Source organism: Schistocerca serialis, chromosome 8, assembly GCF_023864345.2.
Source record: "Schistocerca serialis cubense isolate TAMUIC-IGC-003099 chromosome 8, iqSchSeri2.2, whole genome shotgun sequence".
Lineage (NCBI taxonomy): Eukaryota > Metazoa > Arthropoda > Insecta > Orthoptera > Acrididae > Schistocerca > Schistocerca serialis.
In genome coordinates this window covers 553,074,968-553,093,991 of record NC_064645.1, presented here as the reverse complement: position 1 = coordinate 553,093,991, position 19,024 = coordinate 553,074,968, and the positions used below count along the sequence as shown (strand labels likewise).

At 43.0% G+C, this 19,024-nt stretch overlaps 1 protein-coding gene and 1 pseudogene across 1 annotated transcript; one reads left to right on the top strand and one right to left on the bottom strand.

The window, feature by feature from the left end:
* Nucleotides 1–1,337: 1,337 nt before the first annotated feature.
* On the top strand, nucleotides 1,338–18,376 carry LOC126417116 (prostaglandin reductase 1-like). Its single transcript, XM_050085012.1, has 3 exons — nucleotides 1,338–1,538; nucleotides 13,160–13,516; nucleotides 17,732–18,376. The coding sequence occupies exons 1-3, from the start codon at nucleotides 1,338–1,340 to the stop codon at nucleotides 18,182–18,184; spliced, it is 1,011 nt and encodes a 336-aa protein (XP_049940969.1). The 3' UTR covers nucleotides 18,185–18,376.
* Nucleotides 1,870–1,987, bottom strand: LOC126417667 (5S ribosomal RNA; annotated as a pseudogene).
* Nucleotides 18,377–19,024: the final 648 nt, after the last annotated feature.

The following is a 19,024-nucleotide window of genomic DNA, read 5'->3' as shown; positions in this document are numbered from 1 at the left end:
GTGCAGGTCTAACTTTATGCCTTTGGCATGCGTCGCATTTTCCGCTTGGACAAACAGTGGTCTTTTGACTGTACATGTGGTCCCTTTGACTCATGAATAGGTCAGATTATGAAGAGATGGCCTTATGGTGGGACTGGATCGTAACAAATGGGCATACATTCAATGCTGGGGAATCAAAGTTGCAATTTGTGATTTTTTATGCTAGAAGTTAGCGACAGTACAAATGTCAAATATTTATATCAAACGAAGTAATTGCAGAAACGCGAACCAAAGTCATTTATTGATACAAAAAGAAGAGATGTACATTACAGTAAAAGTGACGTTAATCTCAGAGACATTGGTAACAAATCTACTACGGTCCAGCTATTCTATGGTGCAAAATATGCTAGTATTGTTCTGTATATTTTTTAGTCATGTGGCACACGACACTCTCCTTGTCTGAGTGACATAAGCCATAGAGATACCGGTCATTTTTCTGAAACTGTAATCTTTTGTTTGTCTGTGCACATACATCACACTTACGGATTTCCGTCATGTTCGGACAATTCCTTCGTGGTGTGTCGTTTTTTGTCTTAGAGTGTACAAGTGAAGCAAGAAGATCATCACAATCAACATTTCCCATCAACCGTTCAAGCAGTTATCTTGACAAATCTGTTAGGTAGCGTCCTTTTATATTAAGGTAGTTACTTCAGTGATGAAGGTACTTCTTCGGAATAGTCGCTGTTTGAGGAACTTAACACCTTGACATTTGGTAGTTTCTTGTTTTGATTAGCACTGTCAGTTGATGTACGAGCAGACTGATGACTTTTTGTCTCTTACAGTCACTAAAATCTTCCAACTTCTACTTGTGGAGGTGTTCCATATTGCTCTCTCTCTATCTACTCTTCCGCTTGAGTGTCAGTGCTTGCAGGACTGGTGCTGACCTTTTAAGTCCTTTGACGGTGATGAAAGAAGTTTAGAAAACGAAAGGAGACACGACAAAGGACACTCATTTATCATCAAAACTCAGGTAAATCAATTGAACAGTTGTTGGACTAATCCCATTTTCTTGACGTTCAACTATCGACTGGACACAATAAGTGTTAGTTTATCAGAATGTACAGGACAGTAAAAGTGAAGTTAACTACATAGACACTGATAACAACTCTACTACGGTGCAACGATTTTATGATGTAGATTTGCCAGTAATGCCCCGTATTGCTTAGTCATGAGGCAAATGAGACTCTGTTTATCAGAGAGACGTACGCCACAGAGATACCGATAACAACTCGATGAGCCCTCGGCGGTAGTGCTATAAGAGCGGCTGTGTACGAGCCACCAGATCAACATCGGCGACCATGGTGAAGGCACGCAAAATCGTACTCGCCAGAGACTTCCAGGGAGAGCCTCGACCTGAGGACTTCCGAGTCGAGGAGGAGGACCTGCTGCCTGTCAAGGATGGACAGATCCTGGCCGAGGCTGTTTACTTCAGCATCGACCCCTTCCAGAGGGCGCACAGGGCATCGCACAAAGTGGGAGACACCATGGTAGCAGCCCAGGTGAAGTATTTCTGATTTGCTTTCGAACCTAAGCTGACCCAGTGAGGTGAACTGCATCCTCATGCAACCACGGTGACGCCACTTAATGACGTCACCAACTTTTCATGAGAGCAGAGAGAGAGAGAGAGAGAGAGAGAGAGAGAGTTCCGTCTTCAGTCCACAAGTGGTGCATCGGGACCATCCGACCGCCGTCTCATACTCAGTTGAGAATGCGGATACGTGGGGCGTGTGGTCAGCACACCGCTCTCCCGGTTTTATTTGACCGGAGCCGCTACAATTCGGTCGAGTAGCTCCTCAATTGGCATCACTAGGCTGAGTGCACCCCGAAAAATGGCAACAGCGCATGGCGGCCTGGATGGTCACCCATCTAAGTGCCGGCCACGCCCGACAGCGCTTAACTTCGGTGATCTCACGGGAACCGGTGTAACCCCTGCGGCAAGGCCGTTGCCTAACTTTTCATGAGGAGATACGCAAATTCTGGTGGCATTTTTGTAGTGGCTCCATCTTTTCCTAATATACAAATTATCCACAGTCGTTTAACTCTGTGAAGGCACTAGCTTTCGTCAACCATCGATGAACGCCTTCCTACTGCTGCCTGGTGATTACACTGGTGATTGCACCATCCATCTGTGCATAATTGTCCGTAAATGACACTCATTTCTGACATTAACAGCTGGGATCTGTGTTTTTACCGGTACCCTGCTGGCTATACTCATTAAAAACAAAAATAAATTTAATATATTATTAAGGCATTAATAAAGGTCTAGTTGCTCCCTTTGCATTCTTTGTAATGTGGTGGTTTCAATCGTAAACTTATCGTTTACTAGTATTTGTAGGGGTCTCTCTTCCTTGCAGGGACTTTTCGTTTCCATATGCAACGTCCACTGTGTGAATTCAACACACTACTATTTTATGAACAATTCATATTATAGAAACCAATTTTCTGCTATTAAAAGGGCGGCTACAATCCAATAATTTGCTTTGATCATACGCCCATCATTCTTCCTGCTGCTTTAAACAGTACTAACAGTCCTTGAAAAGTACATTTAAGCCAGAGAACTTTTGTTAATATACGCAGTGGCACTTTCTGACCCTAACTTGACGTCCATGTGGCGAGAGACATGAAATACAGTAGTGCTGACCCGACAGCCTTGAATGTTTATTTAGTGGGTTCTCAGAAGGATACTTCGTTTTACATGTTTCTTTTATCCTTGTGATATCGCTGTTATAAGACACCAAGCGAGCCAATCAATTGGGGAGAAAAAGAGTAATTCAGTTCATTCTCCAAAACGAAAACGCATCGATATTTAGTCTACCATCACAGTACAAGAATATTAGGACAATTCAGACTGTATTCAGCAGTAATGATTCCACTATGAAATTAACATCATACTACACGTTTGAGTTCTTGAAACTTAATTACCAAGTTGGAATCTTCTACGAGTTCCAGTTCAAAGATAGCCTCAGCGTCAAAGAATTTCGTAACTTTACTCAAACACAAAACGTCTGCAACGTTGCACTGTTGATGACGAATCTAGCTTCTAAGCACTCTGTCTTGATGTATGTGTTGCATTTGTAACTGGCTAAGTTGGATAAATTTGTTTTTCAGCTGTTTCATTCTAGTTTCACTTTTTTTGTCACAAGGTGTTCATTAATCTTCTCAGATGAACTACTCTTCGTCCTTGCTGTAGAAGAAAATCTGATCCATCATCTCTGAGAAGTCTGTGAAATCTAATGATGTCTAGTTTCGCATTTGACTTAGCTGTTTGTTTGGTCAGAATGAAACGCGGCAAGTATTTTGCGCGCCGGATGCATTAACAATTACAATACGTACTGACAGAAAAGTCATAGCTAGATCAGAATATAATTAATGTAAAGTAATGAAACTCCAGAAATACATTTGTCTAGGTAGTATACTTAATTAAGTGATGAACATTGCAAATTTGCAGGTTAAAAGCGCGAAATAAGCCATGGAAAACGTGAAATGCCGGTGCATTAAAAACCGGTGTGACCGTCAAAAAGTTGAATGCAGGCATGCAAACGTGCGTGCATTGTGTTGTACAGATACTAGGCGCGCAGTCCGGAACCGCGCGACTGCTACGGTCGCAGGTTCGAATCCTGCCTCGGGCATGGATGTGTGTGATGTCCTTAGGTTAGTTAGGTTTAAGTAGTTCTAAGTTCTAGGGGACTGATGACCTCAGATGTTAAGTCCCATAGTGCTCAGAGCCATTTGAACCATTTTGTTGTACAGATAACAGATCTCAGTTTTTGGGATGGAGTTCCACACCTGTTGCACTTTGTCTATCAATACAGAGGTGGTTTGGATGACGCTGGAGTTCTCATCCGATGATGTCCCATATATGCCCTCTTGGCGACAGATCTGGTGATCGAACAAAGACAATATATCGACACTCTGTAGAATATGTTGGATTACGACAGCAGTATATGGGCGACCGTTATTCCGTTGGAAAACACCTACTGGAGCACTGTTCATGAATGGCAGCGCAACACGTCGAATCACTAGACTGACGTACAAATTTGCAGTCAAGGTGCGTGGGATAGCAACGACGGTGTTCCGCCTATCATACGAACTCGCACACCAGACCACAACTCTAGGTGTAGATCCAGTATGTCTAGCTCGCAGACAGATTGGTTGCACACCCTCACCTGGGCTACTCATAACCACCACACTGCCATCACTGGCTTTCATCAGGAAACGCAACACACCTCCGGCTTGTCCTTCAGTGAGGTCTTGCTTGACGCCACTGAAGTTGCAAGTGGCGGTGGTTTGAGGTAATTGAGACGCACACAACAGGGCGTCTGGCTCGAAGTTACCTTGAAGTAACCGATTTTTAACGGTTCGTGGTGTCACTGTGGTGCCAACTGCTGCTCAAATTGCTGCTGCAGATGCAGTAAGTTGCCGTATGCCGAACACGATGTTCATCCCTCTCGGTAGGGCTTCGTGTCCATCCAGAGCCCGGTCTTCTTACGACCGCACCTACTCGTGACCACAGCTTCCAGCAATCATGTACAGTGACTGCATTGCTGTCAAGTCTTTCTGCAATATCACAGAAGGGACACCCTGCTTACCATAACCTGTTACACGACCTCGTTAAAGGTCAGTGAGGTGTTGATAAAGTGGTCTTTGTCACCTTAAACGCATTCTTGAGTAACATCAGTGTAAGAGGTAACAACGCTCACGCCCATTACAATTTTTGTTGTTGTTGTTGTTGTTGTTGTTGTCTTCAGTCCTGAGACTGGTTTGATGCAGCTCTCCACGCTACTCTATCCTGTGCCAGCTTCTTCATCTCCCAGTACCTATTGCAGCCTACATCCTTTGCTTAGTGTATTCATCTCTTGGTCTCCCTCTACGATTTTTACCCTCCAGGCTACCCTCCAATACTAAATTGGTGATCCCTTGATGCCTCAGAACATGTCCTACCAACCGATCCCTTCTTCTGGTCAAGTTGTGCCACAAACTCCTCTTCTCCCCAATTCTATTCAATACCTCCTCATTAGTTATGTGATCTACCCATCTAATCTTCAGCATTCTTCTGTAGCACCACATTTCGAAAGCTTCGATTCTCTTCTTGTCTAAACTATTTATCGTCCATGTATCACTTCCAAACATGACTACACTCCATACAAATACTTTCAGAAACGACATCCTGACACTTAATCTATACTCGATGTTAACAAATTTCTCTTCTTCAGAAACGCTTTCCTTGCCATTGCCAGTCTACGTTTTATATCCTCTCTACTTCGACCATCATCAGTTATTTTGCTCCCCAAACAGCAAAACTCCTTTACTACTTTAAGTGTCTCATTTCCTAATCTAATTCGCTCAGCATCACCCGACTTAATTCGACTAAATTCCATGATCGTTGTTTTGCTTTTGTTGATGTTCATCTTATACCCTCCTTTCAAGACACTGTCCATTCCATTCAACTGCTCTTCCAAGTCTTTTGCTGTCTCTGACAGAATTGCAATGTCATCGGCGAACGTCAAAGTTTTTATTTCCTCTCCATGGATTTTAATACCTACTCTGAACTTTTCTTTTGTTTCCTTTGTTGCTTGCTCAATATACAGATTGAATAGCACCGGGGATAGGCTACAACCCTGTCTCACTCCCTTCCCAACCACTGCTTCCCTTTCATGTCCCTCGACTCTTATAATTGCCATCTGCTTTCTGTACAAATTGTAAATAGCCTTTCGCTCCCTGTATTTTACCCCTGCCACCTTCAGAATTTGAAAGAGAGTATTCCAGTCAACATTGTCAAAAGCTTTCTCTAAGTCTACAAATGCTCGAAACGTAGGTTTGCCTTTCCTTAATCTTTCTTCTAAGATAAGTCGTAGGGTCAGTATTGCCTCACGTCTTACAACATTTCTACGGAATCCAAACTGCTTTTCCCCGAGGACGGCTTCTACCAGTTTTTCCATTCGTCTGTAAAGAATTCGCGTTAGTATTTTGCAGCTGTGAGTTATTAAACTGATAGTTCGGTAATTTTCACATCTGTCAACACTTGCTTTCTTTGGGATTGGAATTATTATATTCTTCTTGAAGTCTGATGGAATTTCGCCTGTCTCATACATCTTGCTCACCATATGGTAGAGTTTTGTCAGGACTGGCTCTCCCAAGGCTGTCAGTAGTTCTAATGGAATGTTGTCTATTCCCGGGGCCTTGTTTCGACTGTCAAACTCTTCACACAGTATCGTATCTCCCATTTCAACATCATCTTCATCCCCTTCTATGTCCATGATATTGTCCTCAAGAACCACGCCCTTGTATAGACCCTCTATATACTCCTTCCACCTTTCTGCTTTCCCTTCTTTGCTTAGAACTGGGTTTCTATCTGAGCTCTTGATATTCATGCAAGTACTGCTCTTTTCTCCAAAGGTCTCTTTAATTTTCCTGTAGGCAGTATCTATCTTACCCCTCGTGAGATAAGCCTCTACATCCTTACATTTGTCCTCTAGCCATCCCTGCTTAGCCATTTTGCACTTCCTGTCGATCTCATTTTTGAGACGTTTGTATTCCTTTTTACCTGCTTCACTTACTGCATTTTTGTATTTTCTCCTTTCATCAATTAAATTCAGTATCTCTTCTGTTACCCAAGGATTTCTACTAGCCCTCGTCTTTTTACCTACTTGATGCTCCGCTGCCTTCACTATTTCATTCCTCAAAGCTACCCATTCTTCTTCTACTGTATTTCTTTCCCCCATTCCTGTCAATTTTTCCCTTATGCTCTCCCTGAAACTCTGTACAACCTCTTGTTCTTTCAGTTTATCCAGGTCCCATCTCCTTATATTCCCACCTTTTTGCATTTTCTTCAGTTTTAATCTACAGTTCATATCCAATAGACTGTGGTCAGAGTCCACATCTGCTCCTAGAAATGTCTTACAATTTAAAATCTGGTTCCTAAATCTCTGTCTTACAGTATGCATTTAATTTGCATCGTCGTAGTGGCTCTACTAGTGCCGCTCTTATGCGACTGGTGCGAAACTTGGATAGATATCATCTTTCATATGTAGAAAAACGTCTAGCAATATTGGTTTATGTGACAACTCCTTCTAGGTGTTGAGATGTTTTTCCATCAGTGTATTTACCTTTATGAGCCTGACAACGGGGATATGCGGTATGAAAAATGTTATTGATATAATAAAAAGTGGTGACTGGCAGTAGGTACCGTGTGCAATTATAGCTCTTTCCTTTTATCTCAGAGGCTATTTTAATGATTTATGAGTGTCTGGGGTATGTGCAAAAGTGCTGAGGCTACGAGACGGAGCGACAGGAAATGCTTAGGAGGAGCACATCGGTGGCAGGCAGATGTACGAGGCCGCAGTCTGGGTGGTGTAAGAATCTTGGAAGTGAGGTCAGCCCGAACCAACAGGAAGTGGCAAGCATTGCCCTCGCACAATGATTGCTGGGAGATGCGGCACCGCGTGTAGTAGTCAGTGGCGACTTTTCCATGTTTTTCTGAGTTATGTAAGTCAGCAGGCTTTCGTGGCCGTTGTCACTAAAGACAAAATCTTCTGGGCTGTTAGGCCGCGTCATATTTCCTTCTAAAATAATCGACGTGTCGACCCCTCTGCTGAGATCTTATTCAGGATTTTCTGGTGTCCACTACTGCTAGAACACTACTCTAGATCCCAGCAGAGGAGTCGAAACGTCGATTATCGGACATCCTGAAGATGATCCCAGCAGAGGGGTCGAAACGTCGATTACTTTAGAACGAAATATGTCGCGGCCAAACAACCAAGAACATTTTATCTTTTTTCTGACTTATTTTGAAGGATAAAAGAATAGTTTCTGCCGCTTTCAGAGAGCGCAGGACACTTTATACCAGGTCTAGTCTCATACCGGTCCTTTCTGAATTTCTCGAAACTGCTTATGAGGCTATGGACATTGGCGAGAGAACTTGCAGTTGGTGTAAGGAAGAGTGTCGTCTGATCGAAGCGTTGAAATGAATACTTTTTGGTAGTAGGGAAGGATTTTATATTTCATTGGAGGCTGGGAAAAGCGCTAGTTTTCTAGGGATTCTGTGTTGGAGCGAATCCTATTAGCTGGATCGCCGAGCTTCGTAATTTTTCTGTTGGTGACTGGACCCCAAAGGTGTCTGCACGTCTCCATTGCTCAGCTCGGCACATTGCAGCCTTATGTAGAGTTAGTGTAATTGGCAGCTCCAACAAGAGATCCAGGTCCCTCACCTCTCATCTTCTTTGCAGTGGTAATGAATATGTGAGCTTAAAAAATGTGCGATCTTCTGGATTTTTAATCACCAACTTCCAATAACAGCTCTCATCAAACATTATGTGATTTAATATTTGTCACTTATCAATGAACGTTGGGAGGGAGTAAATTCTTACGATGGCACGAAGTATTAACTGATAGGGGTGTGTCGCTGCCTTCCATTTAATCATTATACATTGAAGCCCCAAAGAAACCGGTATAGGCATCCGTATTCAAATACAGAGATATGTAAACAGGCAGAATAAGATGCCGCTTTCGGCAACGCCTACATAAGCAACAAGTGTCTGGTGCAGTTGTCAGATCAGTTACTGCTGCTGCAATGGCAGGTTATCAAGATTTAAATGAGTTTGAACGTGGTGTTATAGTCGGCGCACGAGCGATGGGACACAGAATCTCCGAAGTAACGATGAAGTGATTTTTTTCCCGCACGATCATTTCACGAGTGTACATTGAATAGCAGGAATCCGAAGAAACATCAAATTTCCGACGTCGCTGTGGCCGGAAAAACATCCTGCAACAGCGGGACCATCGACGACTGAAGATAATCGTTCTTCGTTACAGAGGTGCAACCCTTTCCCAAACTGCTGCAGATTTCAGTGCTGGACCATCAACAAGTGTCAGCGTGCGAACCGTTCAACGAAACATAATCGATATGGGCTTTCGGAGGCAAACTTCCACTCGTGAACCCTTGATAACTATAGGACACCAAGCTTTACGTCTCACATGGGCCCGTCAACACCGGCACTGGACTGTTGATGACTGGAAACCTGTTGTCTGGTCGGATGTGTCTCGCTTCAAATTGTATCGAGCGGATGGACGTGTAAGGATATGGAGAAAACCTCATGAATCCATGGACCCTGCATGTCAGCAGGGAACTATTCAAGCTGGTGGAGGCTCTGTAATGGTGTGGGGCGTGTGCAGTTGAAGTGATATGGGACTCCTGATACATCTGCATACTTCTCTGACAGATGACACTTCCGTAAGCATCCTGTCTGATCACCTGCATCCATTCATGTCCATTGTGCATTCCGACGGACGTGGGCAATTCCTTCAGGATAATGCGATATCCCACACGTCCATAATGACTACAGAGTGGCTCCAGGAACACTCTTCTGAGTTTAAACACTTCCGCTGGCCACGAAACTCCCCAGAAATGAACATTTTTGAGCGTATCTGGGATGCCTTGCAACGTGTTGTTCAGAAGAGTTTCTATCCTCTCGTACTCTTACGTATTTATAGACGCCCTGCAGGATTCATAATGTCAGCTCTCTCTAGTACTACTTCACACATTTTTCGAGTCCATGCTACGTCGTGTCGTAGCACTTCGGCGTGCTCGCCGGGGCCCTCCACGGAAGCAGGTAGGTGTAATAGTTTCTTTGGCTCTTCAGAGTATAAATTTGGATAGAGGCAATTTTCACAGGGTTTGATTATTCATTACTATGCTAATCTCATAAATTTGTCTATGAAGAAATCTGAATACTGATTTTCATCACTGTTTCTGTTCGACCCCTACACATTACGTTTTAGACTTCTAATTTGTATCGTGGAAGATGCAATCAGCTCAAAATCATCTCCACCATATTACTCCAGTCAGAGAGCGTTAGCCAGAGTGCGATATTTCTTTTGCAAATTCCCCACTTTAAGAACTATGCCTAGGGCCGTAATTTTCGAGATATCCATTTAATCTTGCACACGGGCATTTACACGTTAGTCCTTAAAATTGTTACCTGCCCAGAATTAGTTCTGGAAGGTTCAGGAAAATTCTTGACCACCCGTTTTTACACACAATATATCTCCTTCCGTTCTTTTTGAAAGTTTGCGTAAAGAGTGACTTTCTTAACCTAGGTAGTGGAGCATCCACAAGCAAAATTTTTCCCCCAACACCTGAGATCGATCGTTCAACCTCTGGTCTGTCTGAAAAACAGTCCACATCATTTTGTTACAAGAAACACTGCTATCCTTAGTGTAGCTTTTAAAACCAAATTTACTCGATCATAATCAAATAGAAGGAGAACATCCTAAATTTCTTTTTCTGTTTTTTACCATTGTATTGTGTATAAGAGGTTCGTCGTTCAAGACTGTCTCCTCTTAACAATAAGGATTGACGATCCAGGAAATAAATTAGCAGCAAATCGCGGTGAACGAGACAGGTGTTTCACATCGAACAGCATATCATCAAAACTTATTCTGCCTCAGATCTACGTTGGTTTCCATCCCCTGAGTGAGCGTCAGATAATTCCGTCTAAGAAATCAAAGTATGGCATTGTCTAATATTTGGACCTACACTATGCACTGATAAGAAAATTTTTTAAACTGGCCAGAACAACCAAAGTTGAACAATGTGACAGTTGAGACCGTTATACATTGAACATAACACTGATGGTTCATCACTGAGAATTTTTATGACTACCCATGTTTTCGTAACATATAAACCTGTGTACAGAAAGTAATGCTTCCTAAGTGCTGTGTGTACTAACCTAAGCACAAATAAACGCTGCGAATATATGGTATTCTTATGATATAACATGTGAATTTAACTCACTCAAACCAATCAAAAAATTTTACCAGATGTCCATCACCAAAGTGATTTCTGGCCGCTGGTTGACCGTTGTCACTATGTTGAAGATTACAGGGGAACCAGCTGACTGCTAAAGCAAGTTTCAAGGAGGATTCTGTTTGAAATCAATCCATGGGTGATTTTATGAATGCAGACAGCGGTGATCAGGAATTAGTTATTTCTAGGTAGCATAAGATGCAGTAAAGTACACTGGACTTTTTTCGCCTCATTTGCGCTATGGGAAGTTGGGTAGGGAAGTGGATAACCTAAACTAGTGTTTGCAGAATGAGATTTTCACTCTGCAGTGGACTGTTGGCTGATATGAGACTGCGTGGCAGATTATAACCGTGTGCCGGACCGAGACAGTTACAAAGTGTTTCTGATGTGTGAGTATGTGACTCCAGAGTTGAGATAAAATCTGGCCTGATTATCTAGTATTATTTGATATAGAACGATTTATGTTTCCCTGGATAAGGGTATAAAGCCTGAGGAAAAATAAAAAACTGTATGTAGAGTTTGGTAATGAATCTGATTATGTCATCTGGTGTCAGAATTTGGCATAGAGAAGACAGAGAATGTTGGATTTTTTATGGTGATTTGTTTGTGAATTTGCAGAAAAAAATTAAAATGTGCCTCATGATACAAGTTGGAGGAGATTTAAGGTTCGACCAATATTTGTGGATATGGTCTCTTATGTTTATGATTAAAAGTCTTAGAAATTGTAGCTAGAGCACATTTCGCGAAAGAGTCACTTATCAAGAAAAGGAATGTCGTGGATATGCTCACACAATTCAAATGGCAGATGTTACAGTAGAGGTGCTGAGTGGAGTAATTTCCTTGTACACTACTGGCCATTAAAATTGCTACACCAAGCAAAGATGCAGATGATAAACGGGTATTCATTGGAAAAATATATTATACTAGAACTGACATGTGATTACATTTTCACGCAATTTGAGTGCATACATCCTGAACAATCAGTGCCCATAACAACCACGTCTGGCCGTAATAATGGCCTTGATACGCCTGGGCATTGAGTCAAACAGAGCTCGGATGGCGTGTACAGGTACAGCTGCCCATGCAGCTTCAACAAGATACCACAGTTCATCAAGAGTAGTGGCTGGCGTATTGTGACGAGCCAGTTGCTCGGCCACCATTGAACAGACGTTTTCAGTTGGTGAGAGATCTGGAGAATGTGCTGGCCAGGGTAGGAGTCGAACATTTTCTGTATCCAGAAATGCCCATACGGGACCTAGAACATGCGGTCGTACATTTTTCTGCTGAAATGTAGGGTTTCGCAGGGATCGAATGAAGGGTAGAGCCACGGGTCGTAAGACATCTGAAATGTAACGTCCACTGTTCAAAGGGCCGTCAATGCGAACAAGAGGTGATCGAGACGTCTAACCAATGGCACCCCATACCATGACGCCAGGTGATACGCCAGTATGGCGATGACGATGTGCTTTCACCGCGATGTCGCCAAACACGAATGCGACCATCATGATGCTGTAAACAGAAACTGGATTCATCCGACAAAATGACGTTTTGCCATTCCTGCACCCAGGTTCGTCGTTGAGTACACGATTGCAGGCGCTCCTGCCTGTGATGCAGCGTCAAGGGTAACCGCAGCCATGGTCTCCGAGCTGATAGTCCATGCTGCTGAAAACGTCGTCGAGCTGTTCGTGCAGATGGTTGTTGTCTTGCAAACGTCCCCATGTGTTGACTCAGGGATCGAGACGTGGCTGCACGATACGTTACAGCCATGCGGATAAGATGCATGTCATCTCGACTGCTAGTGATACGAGGCCGTTGGAAGCCAGCCTGGCGTTCCGTATTACTCTCCTGAACCCACTGATTCCATTGGATCTCGACCAACGCGAGCAGCAATGTCGCGATACGATAAACCGCAATAGCGATAGGCTACAATCCGACCTTTATCAAAGTCGGAAACGTGATGGTACGCAATTCTCCTCCTTACACGAGTAATAACAACAATGTTTCACCAGACAACGCCGGTCAACTGCTGCTTGTGTATCAGAAATCGGTTGGCAACTTTCTTCATGTCAGCACGTTGTAGGTGTCGCCACCGGCACCAACCTTGTGTGAATGCTCTGAAAAGCTAATCACCTGCATATCACAGCATCTTCTTCCTGTCGGTTAAATTTCGCGTCAGTAGCACGTCATCTTCGTGGTGTACCAATTTTAATGGCCAGTAGTGTATATTTCCAAGAGTAGTCAAATAAATTGTTACTGATACAACTGTTTCGAGTCAGTGTAGCAATGTGGTAGTGTAACATACAAGCCTATCCACAGGTGGCGCGCATTGTGGAGAGCCGGGCTCCTGGTTTCCCGGTGGGTCGCCACGTGGTGGGGTACTGGGGATGGCGCGACCGCACCGTGGCTGACGTGGGGCCCAACGCAGAGTTCCCCATCTACATGTCGCCGCCCATGCTGGCTCCAGAGCTGGGGGATCTGCCAGTATCCCTGTCCTTGGGAGTGCTCGGTATGCCTGGAATCAGCGGCTACTTCCCGCTGCTGGATGTCCTCAAGCCCAAGGCGGGAGAGGTGGTCGTGGTCAGTGGCGCTGCGGGCGCTGTGGGCAGTATAGTGGGGCAGATAGCGCTCATCAAGGGATGCACTGTCATCGGCTTCGCCGGATCTGACGCCAAGGTATGCAGCAACTTTCTTTCAACTTAAAATGTGCGTGTTCAATAGAGAAGGTAACATTTCTCATTACAACAAACAGATAGTCCTGCAATTGTCTTTTCAATAGATTAACAAAGATTCTTTCTGGTTTTATTCTCGAATTAGAAACATACAAATTTACACTATCCATACACATCAATAAATATGTACATACATATGCACACATTGTATTTATATTACATGTGCCCAGTACTTTGCAACCTCCAAGGCGCTTGGAGTGGCTTGCAGGAGATTAATCTTCGTGCAGGATGTAGGGCACAAAAGGCACTGGAGCATGTGGCTTGTGGTTTGTTCTTGTCCACAATCACAGGACGTATCTTCTGTTATGAAGCCCCATCTCTTCAGGTTGTCTCTGGATCGTCCAACTCCTGATCGTAATCTGTTTAAAGATTTCCACACCAGCCAGCTCTCGTTGTGTCCAGGTGGTGGTTCTTCAGCTTCTGGCGTCTGCAGATGAGGCGTCGACTTCTTCCATAACTCCAGCCTTGCCTTCTCTGGTAAAATGGTGAGTTTCTCGGATGTTCTCAGGAAGCTCTTTCGCGATCTCGGCCGTTGCAGTGGTGGATTATGTCCGTGCAGTGGATGGGCACTGTCCTGTTCCACTTTCAGTCTCTCCTTGTTGGTAGCCACTGTTCTGCGTATCCATGGTGGCGCTATTCCAGCCAGGCACTAGAGCTTATCAGTTGGGGTAGGTCTTAAGCAACCTGTGATCAACCTGCAGGTTTCGTTGAGAGCAATGTCTACTCGTCTGGCATGAGATGACCTGTACCAGACTGGAGAAGCATATTCAGCAGCAGAAAAGCACAGTGTCATTGCAGAACAGCGAATAGTTTTTGGATGTTATCCCCACTGTGTCCCCGCTAGTTTGCGAATTAGGTTGTTTCGAGAGGAGATTTTCATTTTGGTGTTCTTGCAGTGAGTTTTGAATGTCAGAATTCTATCGAGAGTGACTCCCAAGTATTTTGGTGCGTGATGATGCTGGAGTTGGATACCTGACCATGCAATATGTAGCTCACGATTAGATTCCCTGTTCCTTAAATGAAAGGCACACACTTGTGTCTTCGAAGCGTTTGGTCTGACTTGGTTCCGATTGTAGTAGCTTGACGGGGTTCTAAGTGCTGTTGTCAGGTTTCTTCCCACTCTTTGAAAGCATGAGCTCTGCGTAGCAAGGGCTAGGTCATCTGCATATAAGAATCTCCTTGTGCCTGGGGTCAATGGCTGGTCGTTGGTATAGATGTTGAAGAGATGTTGGGGTACATGAAAGGGGTACATGAAAGGAGCCTCCACGAAGATTTCAATGATTTCCGACCAAGATAAGACTTGCAGTCGGGCGTACCCTGTGCGTCAGGTTTCTCTGGCGGCTGGTCCTTTCACACCAGAAACATCATCTTGGTCCTTTTCAGGACCACAGTTGACCATCATATTCTTTCTGGTAAAAGTGTAATTGAAACTTGTGTCTGGTGTTCTTTCTGGTTGAAGTGATGTTTCCACACTAATTTTCGAGAGCGAAACAAGCTACCATCTACAATTGACTGCTGAATTAGGAGGGTCTGATACATGCAGTTCTCTTGCCACGCATGATTGATTCCCGCTCTTCTATGAAGGGTTAGTTCTCTTAGTTATTTGTGCAGACGTTCTCGTACGAACGGTTGTTTTTCTGTATTCTCTAGCATTGACTTGGCACATACTACAAAGTTACATTGGTATTCTGTAATGAGCAGTATTACAGTGTAGTCATTTTTGGGCATTTTGGAATAGCACTTTAATGCCTGAGTTGCAGATATATACTTGTGGGCAAGATACTTTGGAGCAGCACCTTAATGTCTGGGTTGCGGATACTCGTATATACCTGTGGGTTAGGTATCTAGGTTACGTAGTGAATAGGTCTGTGGAAATGCATTAATAATTGCTTGAATAATTAAAAAAATAGGTTAGAAAGAATAGTTGAGAACATTTTGAAGGTAATTTATGAATCTGTGCACAATATTGGGTGAATTTTAACTGATACCAATATCAAAAGACCTTGAATATCATTACACTCAAGGTCAATGAACATAATTTGCATTACGTACTGCTGCTTCCAGTAGTGTGCGATCCCGAATAATCACTGCAACCATTGAAACTGTCGATCTGTCTATAAGTTCTTAAACACACGAAGAACAATATTTTTAGTAGAAGTAAACCAAGTTCAATAGGTGTCTATCAAGTCTGAGTCACTAACTTCACATTAGTTCTAGCGTGTTTAGTCTTGAGTGTGATAATGTCGATGCAGGAAAGCTCCTTCGGATACGGCGTCATTTATTCTGGTCTCCAAAGAACTTATTTATGCAGGATTTCGGCGGCAAGTGAAATGATGAATAGATAGGAGTTGAAGTTACAACCGTGCGAATAAATATTCCTTTTCTAATAACTTTTCATAATTCTTTTAATGAACGGTTAAAAAACACATAATTAACAATGCTGGTGCGACAGATCCAAGCGTACGTGCGTACGCTACTACTCCCCGAATCAAAAGGGTGAATATACATGAATTAATAAATTAGAGCTTCTTCTTTGTTTCATACAGATATTTAACGATGTATCAAACATTATCCTTGCCACAAAACAACTTGTTAATTTACCTTTGGCGGTGTCTTAGGTTTATCGCTCATTTAGTTTACATTTAGCTCATGTATAGTAAAAGAAAAGAAAAAAATAATAATATGATTCAATACACTAACACAGTTTAGCCGTCAGGAATCTTGGGATATGTGCAGTGCGCAACTGAGAGATCGATTTTGCAGCGACTATTGCGATCAGTGCACGTATCGGCAGCATTTCTCCGATCGTATTAACAAAACTAGATGCAACAGCATTTTGTACAGAACAAATCAAAGGTACTATCGTAGTGTTGATATGAGTCTTAGTAGCCGGCAGAGCTGATGTTCAAAATTTTTTGTAACATTTTTTGGAAACAAAAGAGCTTATTAATTGTATGAAATCAGTAAAAAAAAGGCTAGATTGCGATGGCTATTTTATTAAAATTACCGGTTTCGGCCTAATCTTAGGCCATCTTCAGACCGCACCATCAGTTGAAGTTCATGATGTCTAGAACAGCCAGTAGACCTTAGTCGCTGAAACTGCTCACCAATTGAGGTCTACTGGCTGTTCTAGACATCATCAACTTCAGCTGATGGTGCTGTCTGAAGATGGCCTAAGATTATGCCAAAACCGGTCATTTTAATAAAATAACCATTGCCATCTAGACTGTCTTTCCTCTGATTTTTTATAGAGCTGGTGTTATCTTTGCGTTGCTTTTCTTCCTCAGCTCTTCGACATATCGGCGGTAAGTTAGGTGCCTTATGAGAGCGTCTCTTACGTATTCGGGTATATTCTGCCATCACAAAACTCTGCCCACCCTATCGAATGATGAGGAATTATGGGCTGATCCACTGGGGTGTCCTAAAATCTGCACTCTCACCCCTGATGGCAAATGGAGTCATGCTCTGGAGGCAAGTTACTGTCTCCAGTCACTCAATTCAGTCAGCTACTTCAAACGGTGCGTCACACAAATGAAGGGCTACACTGTTAACTGCTAAAATAAGTGCAGCTGAATCCAAATATTAACACACTTCAGATTAAGTGAAGAACATCCTGAAAGTGTAACAACAGGAGAAAAAATCGCGAAAGTGCAAAACGTATCACCGGATAATCTGTGATTAAATTCGTACGATACTGCAGATGCCATAGACACATCAGGGAAAGAGCATGACATGGTTCACTTGAAAACGATGAGAAAGCTTTCTGAACGGGCGGTGCCATAACTGTTGAATACTTACCGAAACAAAACTCTAGAACGTATTTTTGTCTTACCTTTGTTTGTGTCAGAAAGAATCCAGGTGCTATGTCTACCTATTTATTACTGTGGACAATTAAAGCTTTTACTACTTCACAACTCGAATGAAACAACAATCAAATATGTTGGTCCCCCACAAAAAAAAAAAAAACCACGGAAACTATAGAATGTTCTTCTAGTTTTGCGACTAGCGTTTCCTTGGAAATGAAAAAGATTAATGCGTTTATTGAAATATCCAGACCTTTTTTACACTATAGACAGAATTCATTCTTTGCACTAAATAACCGAGCAAATAAGTCGATCCAGTATCTGGTTTTGATGTGACCTAAGTCTCTTGTTCTCAGGTGAAATGGCTGAAAGACGACCTGGGCTTTCACCACGCTTTTAACTACAAGACGACAGACGTGTCCACCGCCCTCAAGCAGGCTGCCCCTGACGGCGTCGACGTGTACTTCGACAACGTGGGAGGAGACATGAGCACTAAGATCATCAGCAACATGCGCTACCGTGGCCGCATCGCTGTCATTGGCGGCATCTCCCAGTACAACGAATCAGAGATCCAAAAACTGGTCACTCTGCCGTTTTCATTTTTAGCCAATCAGCTGCGGCTTGAGGGCTGCGCTTATTCGCGATGGCACGACCGGTGGGACGAGGGCATCAGCCAGCTGACGCAGTGGGTCAGAGAGGGGAAACTCAAGTACAGGGAGACGGTGACCGACGGCTTCCACAACGCTCCAAAAGCCTTCATCGGTATGCTGCGAGGTGAAAATTTTGGGAAAGCTATTCTCAAATTGTGAAAATGCTCTTGTAGTAGATGAGGATACCAGAGCAAATACAGATATAGTTTCCTTGAACTTTAAATAAAGAAAACATAAAATGTAAAGTGCACGATTTAGCTCAACTATTCCGCTAGAAGTTACGCCTCTAATACTTTAATTTCGAAACATCATCATTTGCAGTTTTAGAGAAATAGTAATAATTGTACTGTCAGTTTCCTATCGTATGTGATTTGAATAAAGTTTATTTGTCAACGTGTAAATGCCTCATTAATTTAACTGAAAACATGTGAAAAAATTTGAAAGATATGTCATATGTTTTGACTAAATACGAAACCAGTAATATAATACAAACGATAAATCTAATACATCAGAACAAGTACCTTGCCATTACCAGTCATTACAAACAATGTACGACATGTCTATTTATGTCAAAGTATTTACGGAATTGTGAATTAAAGGCTATTTTGGAAACAAGATGAAATACGAGGGTCATTCAATAAGTAGTGCCCCACATTTTTTTCTCAGAACATATTTATTGTTAAGAGTCAGAGTTTGGTGACAATATACATCAACATGTATTGTCCATGTCCTCTTTTTCTACGTTCTATGGCTGTACGCCGATATTGTGGAAGAAAATGTATTCCGTGCTGGTAAAAGCTCTTGTCCTGCAGGCGTAGCCATGTTTTCACCGCTTGACTGGCACTCTCGTCGTCTTCAAAGCGTGTTCCTCATAGAGAATCTTTAAGCGGTCCCAAGAGATGGAAGTCCGAGAGTGCCAGGTCTGGGCTGTAGAGTGGATGAGGCAGTGATGCCCAACTCAATTTGTCGATGTGTTCCTAGGTTCTCAGACTTGTGTTT

Bases quoted from the DNA above. Each gene is read 5' to 3' on its own strand.
- LOC126417116 (XM_050085012.1), top strand. From the start codon at position 1,338: ATGGTGAAGGCACGCAAAATCGTACTCGCCAGAGACTTCCAGGGAGAG. The intron at 1,539-13,159 runs GTGAAGTATTTC...GCCTATCCACAG, and splicing joins ACACCATGGTAGCAGCCCAG to GTGGCGCGCATTGTGGAGAG. The intron at 13,517-17,731 runs GTATGCAGCAAC...TCTTGTTCTCAG, and splicing joins TCGCCGGATCTGACGCCAAG to GTGAAATGGCTGAAAGACGA.